A 9,355-nucleotide genomic window follows, 5' to 3' on the forward strand; every position below is an offset into this window, starting at 1 on the left:
AGACTTTTTCATTATAATGTGCCTTGGTGTAGATCTGTTGTAATTTTGTACATTTGGTGTCCTATAAGCCTATTGTATTTGATTTTTCAATTTATTCTTCATGTTTAGGACATTTTCTGGTATTATTTCATTAAAGAGATTGTGCATTCCTTTGGTTTATCTCTGTGCCTTCCTCTATCCTGATAAATATTAGATTTGGTCTTTTGATGTTATCCCGTAATTCTTGGATATTCTGTCCATTGTTTCTTTTAATACATCTTCCTTTGATTAATGTAAAATAAATCTTAATTTCCAAAATTGAACAATTGTTCTTTTATTACAGGAGGAAAAAAGTAAAGTAACATTGTTAGATATCAGACAGACACAAATGGTGGGGACATGAGGTTAAGGGAATCATTCTATAAACTGGGCCCACTGTTCCTACCCCCACATGCTTTCTATTAAAATAAAATTTACCTAAGACCTGTCTGGTATAATTCACTAGGACATATTACCTTGTTCAGCAAACAATCTGTTATCTCCTGGAGAAATTAAGGTCCAAATACTTCTCTCTGCCAATAAGAACACAGATTACCCCAAATGAGAGAATTTTTGTGAACTTTACACAGACCCTTTTCTAGAGCAGGGAGATAGTATAATTAGACCTCCTAGCCATAAAATCTATAAGAACACTTCCAATTAAAACTGGTCAGCATGGGCCAAAGTGACCTATAATTGTTTTGGATCTTTAGTATATCATTATAATAGTAAAATATTTCCTCCATGGGGTAAGACCATGCACAGTGAAGACTTGAAAGTCTGATGCAGTCCTACTGTCAGTCAAAAATCAAGAGGTATATCTGGAAACTTTCCTAGAACCCCCAATGAAACTGGAGGGCAGGGAAAGCATGTGGTTCCTATCCTCTCTGAGGACCAACTCTCTCCTTTGAGAGTGTCCATTTTTCCTTTTTCCTATCTCTTCTAATAAACTCATGCCTTATGCTATGTGTAAAACATCTGACATCTTTTCAGCTTGATCTCAAGAACCCTTAACTGAGGACTGCCTCAGCTCCATGGGGGGAGTCATTGCTGTGTAACAATAGGATTTTATCTGCCCAATGATTTATCTTTTAACCAATGTTATGTTAAATATCATTTGCTGATCAGGTACTTCAATAGATATCTGCTCAGGGGCATAGGGACACTAGCAGAGGAGACGTGTAGATACAATCAAATAGAGTCACACTCAAGGGGTTCACAGATACTAAGTGGAAGTTATGAGACACATAGATAGTTCTAATCTGGTATGAAAGTGCTTACAGAGATCAATGGGTTTTAGATGCTTCCAGTTGATCATATGAAAGTTTGATATTACCTAAACCAGTGATTCTCAAACCTAGTCTGATGATCTGTGTCATGCTGGTGAAAGTCACTTAAGGCATTTAAAAATATATGGATTCTTAGCTTCTACATCCAAAAATTCTGATTTTGTATGTCTAGTGTGGGGGATTTCAACCCTGAGATTCCACTGCTCAGACAAGTTTGCCACCACAAGTTTGGTGATCATTATGCATCAAGTGATGTAAGTTTGTTTTGCATGTACATCACTGGTGCATTGCAATAGTATCCACTGAGAAATTTTGTATATGGTATTTTCTATAGAATAAGTGATCTGAGAAGAATAATGTGTGCTTTGGGACTCTGAAATCGTAGCTACCACTTCTCACCAATTTTGTGCCAAATGCAGGTCTTAGAATTTTACATTCACTAATTTATTTGAATTTAGTGACCTTACTTGAGGAAATTGGGGCACAGAAGCGAGATTACTTAACAAGTCCAAGAATTCAAAGTCAGTGAGTACTGGAATTGGGATGTGATTTTAGGCACTCTGGTTCTATAACCCCTCTACTGTTCTATACTCCCTCTCATTTATCATGGTACTTTATTGAAATACATTTGTAATTCTTTGGCAATGAAAAAGACATTCACATAGGTTCGGCCCACTTATTCAGATAATTTTAATTTTCTCTTCTTGCTGGAGAACTTCTATCTCTAAGAGGCTGTTTTCATTTATTAGACTTCTGTTCCATCTCAAAAGCATTGATAGCAAGTTTTCTTCATTTTAAAAATATCAATGATAAGGATTTAATTTTATTAAAGTATATCTCTATAAAATTTTAAAAATTTCATATTTAAAAACTTAAATTGCACATAAAATCCATTGTTCAAAACCATATAATTGTTCATCTATGCATACATCATCCTAAAATATTGATTATTTTGCAGCAAATATTTGTTCTGAAGTGTCTTCATTCCAATTCAGAAAGTCTTGATTGAAGAATAGAATAATAATATGTTGAATGTGAATATTGTGTTATTCAGCTTTGCATTGCTGTGATCAAAATACCTGTCAAGAAAAACTTAGAGGAAGAGAGTTCATTTTGGTTCATAGTTTCAGAAAATTTAGTCCATCATGGGCTGAGTCCATTGGTCTGTACCCAAGGTGAAGCAGAACATCATGGTGGGAGGGCTTGGCAAGAAATTCTTCTTCGCTCATGGCAACCAGGAATCAGAAAGGAAGGGGTCAAGGAAAATGAACCCTTCCAGGGCATGCTTCCAGTGACCCATCTCCTCTAGCCATGCCCTACCTACTTACAGTTACCACCTAATCCATCCATTCAAACTAGGATGGACCTATTAAATTTGCAGCTCTCACAATCCGGTCACTTCATCCACGAATGTCCCTGCATTAACACAGGAGTTTTGAGGGGACATCTTACATCCAAACCATCATATTATGCACTATATAAAATATTTTGACAAATAATGATTTCCTGTCTAGCATATAAAAAAGAAAAATTGTCAACTTCTTATTGGAGGGCCTTCTAAATACAAAAAGGATCAAGAAATGTCAGTTTCAGAAGTAGGAATTTAAGAATAACTGAACAGATACCGGAAGCTAATATTTGACATGAATTGTCTCTAAGCTATCATTTGTACTAAGGCACAAATCATAAAAAATAGAGTTGGATGTGTTTGGGAGGTGAGTGGGTAAACCTCACTGACCTTTCTGTCTCTGAATTTCTCCATAATGTAGACATATGATTGGTTTTCAATAGAAAACTATTCTCTCTGAGTTGAGAGTGTATGATTGTAATGTTTTAGGTGTAATGTGTCCTCCAAAAGCTTATGTGTAAGACAATGCAAAACAGTTTAGAAGTGAAAGGATTGAGTTATGAGAGCCTTATCCTAATCAGTGCATTAGTCCCCTGATACGGATTAAGTGGGTGGTAACTCTAAGTAACTAGGGTGGGGCTGGAGGAGATGGATCCCTAGGGGTGTGCTTTTGTCCTTGTTGAGCATAGTGTGTATTCATTCTCTCTCTCTCTCTCTCTCTCTCTCTCTCTCTCTCTCTCTCTCTCTCTCCTTCCTCTTTCCATGTTTACAGATTTTTTTCTTCTGCTTCACTTCAGAACCTAAGGAATGGAGCCTATAATCTATGGACTGAGACTTCTGAAACTGTGAGACCCCAAATAAACTTATCCTCCTAAGATTGTTTTTATCAGATCTTTTGGCCACTGCAGTGAAAGAACTGACTAAAACAATGACTAATTGCAAGCTCTAACACATTTCCTCAGCTTTTCTCTCAGAATAGCATAGCAAACTAGAATTGGGGGACCTTAAAGCAAAGTGTTAGAAGTCCAAGAACACTTATGATTACATATTTCTTTTTTTTCCTTTTTTTATTTATTTTTACACATTTCTAAATAATATTTAAGAATGGAGTTTGATGAGTTGTATATCTCACCTGTCTTCATTATCCTCTTAAACATAATATAGAAGAAATTAATAATGGATACCTAAGTTGAGATTCATGTCCTTTAGTTTGCAGAAAGTAGATCTAATGTGTCATCTTTGTTACATGTGAGTTTTTGTGGTTTTATTTCCTTGTTTCTGTGTCAGTAGAATTTGGGAAACTGATTTGAAAAAAAATAAACATTCACAAATTATGTATATTTTTTTTTTCATTTAAAAACATGTATTTATTACCTTTAGGGGAATATGGCAATGTTACCATTCAGAGAAGTCATACAATGAGACAGAGAGTATATTTGGGGCTAAGACTTGAAGGTCTCAACTGTGTAAACTTAGACTTAGTTATAACATTAATAAAAGGATACAACTCTCAGGATCATATCTATTTTAGTCAGGATCACATACATACTAGAATTCCAATTCATTAATTTGTAAGGTCAGGCACTAGTACCAAAATGATGCAGATTAAAAGTCTGCTGAACAAGGCTTTTTGAGATTTGATCTGGGCAAGACCCTCGAGTTCAACAGAGCAGGTCTAGGGGAGTTGAACCCAGGCTTAGCCTGATTGGAATTTTATTGGTTTTATGGCAGGAAGAGAGGGCTTGGGATAGGAAAGGGAGATTTTTAGGGTCTCTTGTCCTCCTGGGGTTGGTCAGGGGATCTTGATGAGATCCGTGTCCTTCCAGGATTGGCCAGGAGACCCTGCTGATTGACAGGTGGTTCACTGCTTATCTGTTGGTGCCTGATTGTTTGTTCTTTTGTGTATTCAGGTTGCCAGGTGCTTTGTTTCCTTAAACACCTCAAATTTCCTAACATAATTGACCATGAGACTTGAACAGTCTGATAAAGTTAACATTCATATTTATTAGCTGACTGAAGCACACTGTACCAGTAGGAAATACACATGAAATGCCAAAATATCATCAGAAGTTTGCTTAATGATCATAAAATCATAACAATGGGATCTTTTTTTTAGATCCTCAGAAATGCCTTTCAGAATAGTTGGCTAAGAAACTCTCACCCACTGTAGGGACATATTGCCTAGGAAATATGACTATGCCAGTACTTTTAGCCAATAATCTCCTCTTTTGAATAGTGCATAGAAAGTGCTGCCAAATTCTTGCTTCTGTGAGTCTACATTAGCATGTTTCTGTGGCTCACTAAACTCCTGATGGTGTCACCTTACCCCCCCAAAAAAAAGTATGATTTGTTAAGATTTTACTTCCAAAATTACAATTATGCTTTAGTTTTCTCTTGTTGATATTAATCCCAAGTTACCTTGATCAGAGTGTTATTCTTCTCATTATACATTTGCTGTTTCTTGGATTTTAGCTAGCAGATTAACCATATCTAGTGTGAAAAGATGTTAATGTTTTGAATCTTAGAGAGAATCTATTTCCAGGTTATTAAAGGATGTCACATCCATACCAAAATTATCTCCACAAAAGGCAGAGCCTGCCACATACCAAAGTATTAATGTAATGCTTGTCATATAACAGATGCTCAATGTGGTGAGCTGCTTCTGCCGTTTCTGCAGACTATGGTCGCCATTACAAGATGGCGCTGGCTCCGCTGTGGTCTGTGACAAACAACTCCTTATTTGGGAGAGTTGGCACATGGTTTTTCACCACCCTATGAGAAAGCTCCACGTGGCAGCTTCGAATTGGGGCTTGAGATGCTTTATTAAGGCTGGGAGGGGCATCCGAGGGGAAGAAGAAGAAATATCAAGGGCCTGAATAAACTGCTGAAAGAAGATTCCTGAGTTGCGTCTTCCTTGCGGGCAAGGGGTCGCGACAAGTGGTGCCGAGACCCGGGAACCAGAACTTTCAGCAGTCAGGGGTGGTGCACCGGTTAGTCCCAGGTAAGTGGGATCCGCGACCAAAGCGGGGTTAGTCCCAATAAGTGGGATCCGCGACCAAAGCGGGGTTAGTCCCAGGTAAGTGGGATCCGCGACCAAAGCGGGGCAGCTCCTCTGTAAAGAAAGAGAGAGCATTACATTTTATTGCAGCTGCACTGTGTACTTTCTCTTTTGTTTTCTGTGTTTCTTTTGTTGTGTCATTTCGCTTTTGTTTTTTGTGCTTCTTTTGTTGTTGTGACGACAGGGACGCTCCCCTGTAAAAGGAAGAGAGCGGGGAATTCATAGAACGGAACGCTCCCCTGTAAAAGGAAGAGAGCGGGGACTTTTGTACTTTCACTTTCTTTATAGCTCTAAAAACATTATGGGCGTTGCTTCTTCAAGTCCAATTTTGTTGGCCCTAGATGGGTTGTTACATTCAAAAGGACTTAAGATAAAGCAGAGTACTTTGCAGATGTTTTTAAGAGAAGCTGATATAGCGGCTCCTTGGTTTGCTTTTTCAGGGAGTCTTACGGTTCCCAGCTGGGACAAATTAGGGAAAGATCTAGATTTCGCTCATGAGCAAGGTACCTTGCAGGGTGGCGTTATACCACTTTGGAAGTTAGTTAGAGGATGTATAACAGATGGTAAATGCCAGGAAGCTGTGAGTGAGGGTCAAGCTATTCTTGAGCAATTGCATGAGGAAAAATCTGAAGGATCATGTAGTGAAGTGGCAGAGAGTATTAAAAGTAACAGTAGTGAGAAGGCAAAAGAGCCTGAAGATAAAAATAGGAGAAGGCTCTACCCAGACTTGACCGAATTAAAAACGCCTGAGAACACAAGCGACTCAGAGAGTTCTGAGGACCTTGATATATTGTTACAACAACTACATAAGATAAAAATGAAAAAGAAGAAAAAGGAGACATAGGGCATGCAGGCCTACTGTAAGAAGGGGAAGGGAGTTAACATCGGTCAACAAAACTCTGAGGAGGAGGAGGTAGAATATCTAGAAGAAGATATGGTGCGGATTGCCCCACCTCCGTATGTGGGGGGGAGCCAAGGTTCCGGGAGATCTTTTCATGCACAAGTTTGGAGGACAGTTAATACAGATATGGGACTTGCATACCCTGTATTTCAGGACAATAACAGGGGAAGATATCATGAGCCTTTAGACTTTAAGATAATTAAAACCTTGGCAGAATCTGTCTGCACTTATGGCATAGATGCCGCTTTCACTCTCACTCAGGTGGAGGGACTTACTAGATTTTGCATGACTCCCTCAGATTGGGCTAGTCTAGTCCGCGCTTGTGTTTCCCCAGGGAAATATTAGGAGTCCAAAGTTGGCTGTTTAGTGTTTCTGGCAGTACCCAAGACTCGGAGCGAGGTATGAGGCTTAAAATTTCTGCAAATAATTCACAATTATCTAATGCTACATTACCCTCCGCAGCAGTCTGTCTCCAATCTCCGTTCCTGTTTCTTTTGGCTAATGATACATCACAGGGGATGCTTAATTGCTCTAATATTACCTGTTATTTGTCTGAGTGTTGGAATGGCTCCTGGACTATGGCAATGGTTATGAAATTTCCAACCTTTGTCCCGATCCCGGTTACTGCAGATCCAGAATCTTTTCCTATTGTTGAACTGATTAGAGCCCGTAGAGATTTTGGAATTACGGCAGCTATAGTGACAGCTGTGGCAGTGTCTGCTGCTACAACAGTTACAGCTGGAGTAGCCATGGCCAGCCAGGTTCAAACTGCTGCCACTATTAATCAGGTTATTCAACAAACATCCACCATACTTGAATCTCAAAGTAGAGTTAATCAACACATTTTATCTGGGATTCTGGCTGCTAATCAAAGGATAGATCTGCTTCAAGCTCAAGTTGAGGAATTGTCTGACCTAGTACATTTGGGTTGTGTTGATCAACTTGCACATTTATGTATAACCTCTGTCAGATTTTATGATTCCAGAAATGCCTCCCGCATCATCGGGGAATATTTATCCGGAACCTGGTCCATGGAAGCAGAAAACTTGATCCAGTCTCAACTAACTCAGATTGCTGTTCTGAATAGCACCCGTGTCGAACCAGTGACTTTGGGTCAATTCACCAGTTGGCTATCCTCTGCCTTTTCCTTTTTTAAGGAATGGGTGGGAGTGGGCATTTTTGGTGCAATGTGTTGCTTCGGTATGTTCCTCTGTTTGTGGTTTCTCTGTCGCCTTAAGGCCCGCAGTGCTCACGATAAGGCTATGATCATACAAGCTCTTGCAGCTTTAGAAAATGGCAACTCACCTCAAGTCTGGCTTGCGCATCTTAAACAGTAAACCTTTGACATGGTCGTTACACCCCAAGTTATTATAACATTGCACTGGGATCAACATGACTTTCCTTGTTATTCTCTTAGTGTTGGAAAGCCCTTGCACTCTGCCGGTCTTACTGCCATTGCACGCAGATGGGTTTCCACACTAGTGCTTTTCTATCGCCTTAAAGTCCGTGCCTTTCTTTCAGGGTGCTGTCAACTTGTTTGTCGTTATAAACAGCCACAGTTCAGCCTCAGCTATCCCCCTTCGTCCACCATCGTCACGATACAGGATGCGAGGCAAGGCACTGCACTTGAGTGATCCTTGACGTGGACCTCAAGGAGAGCATGTCCTATTCCATGCGGGTTAGACGCATCCACGCCCCGCCCCACGAAAAAAGGCGTCGGCTGATATGGGACCAGGTCTAGGGAAGGGCCCTCCTTAGGACTGAGCCATACTATGCAGCAACTTCTGCACAGTGGGATAGGACCTCTACTCTCGCCTGTATTGTTTTAAGAAAACAGAAAGGGGGAACTGTGGTGAGCCGCTTCTGCCGTTTCTGCAGACTATGGTCACCATTACAAGATGGCGCTGGCTCCGCTGTGGTCTGTGACAAACAACTCCTTATTTGGGAGAGTTGGCACATGGTTTTTCACCACCCTATGAGAAAGCTCCACGTGGCAGCTTCGCATTGGGGCTTGAGATGCTTTATTAAGGCTGGGAGGGGCATCCGAGGGGAAGAAGAAGAAATATCAAGGGCCTGAATAAACTGCTGAAAGAAGATTCCTGAGTTGCGTCTTCCTTGCGGGCAAGGGGTCGCGACACAACTTCAAACCTAAGTTAATCAAAAGGGATAAAGAAGGACACTATATACTGTTAAAAAGAACCATTCACCAACAAGACATAACAATTATCAATATGTATGCACCAAACAATGGTGCTGCAACGTTCATAAAACAAACTTTCCTCAAGTTCAAGAGTCAAATAGACCACAACACAATAATTATGGGTGACTTCAACACACCGATTTCTCCATTGGATACATCCTCCAGACAAAAGCTGAATAAAGAAACTATAGAACTCAATAACACAATCAAAAACCTAGACTTAACTGACATACATAGAATGTATCAACCATCATCAAGTGGATATACGTTCTTCTCAGCAGAACATGGATCCTTCTCAAAGATAGACCATATATTATGCCATAGGGCAACCCTTAGTAAATATAAAGGTGTGGAGATAATACCATGTATCTTATCTGATCATAATGGAATGAAACTGGAAATCAATGATAAAAGAAGGAAGGAAAAATCCTGCATCACCTGGAAAATGAACAATATGTTACTGAATGATCAATGGGTTACAGAAGACATAAAGGAGGAAATAAAAAAATTCTTAGAGATAACTGAAAATACAGACACAACA

At 39.7% G+C, this 9,355-nt stretch overlaps 1 protein-coding gene across 1 annotated transcript; it reads left to right on the top strand.

The window, feature by feature from the left end:
- The first annotated feature begins 5,509 nt into the window (after nt 1-5,509).
- On the top strand, nt 5,510-8,323 carry LOC131423547 (uncharacterized). The gene is made up of 2 exons (XM_058573737.1): nt 5,510-5,656; nt 5,732-8,323. The coding sequence occupies exon 2, from the start codon at nt 7,016-7,018 to the stop codon at nt 7,949-7,951; it is 936 nt and encodes a 311-aa protein (XP_058429720.1). The 5' UTR covers nt 5,510-5,656; nt 5,732-7,015; the 3' UTR covers nt 7,952-8,323.
- The last annotated feature ends 1,032 nt before the right edge of the window (nt 8,324-9,355 follow it).

This window comes from Marmota monax, unplaced genomic scaffold (assembly GCF_021218885.2).
Source record: "Marmota monax isolate L192 unplaced genomic scaffold, Marmota_monax_Labrador192_F-V1.1 WCK01_AAM20220418_F8-fsc00067, whole genome shotgun sequence".
NCBI lineage: Eukaryota > Metazoa > Chordata > Mammalia > Rodentia > Sciuridae > Marmota > Marmota monax.

Coding starts and splice junctions, on each gene's coding strand:
- LOC131423547 (XM_058573737.1), top strand. CDS start 7,016: ATGAGGCTTAAAATTTCTGCAAATAATTCACAATTATCTAATGCTACA.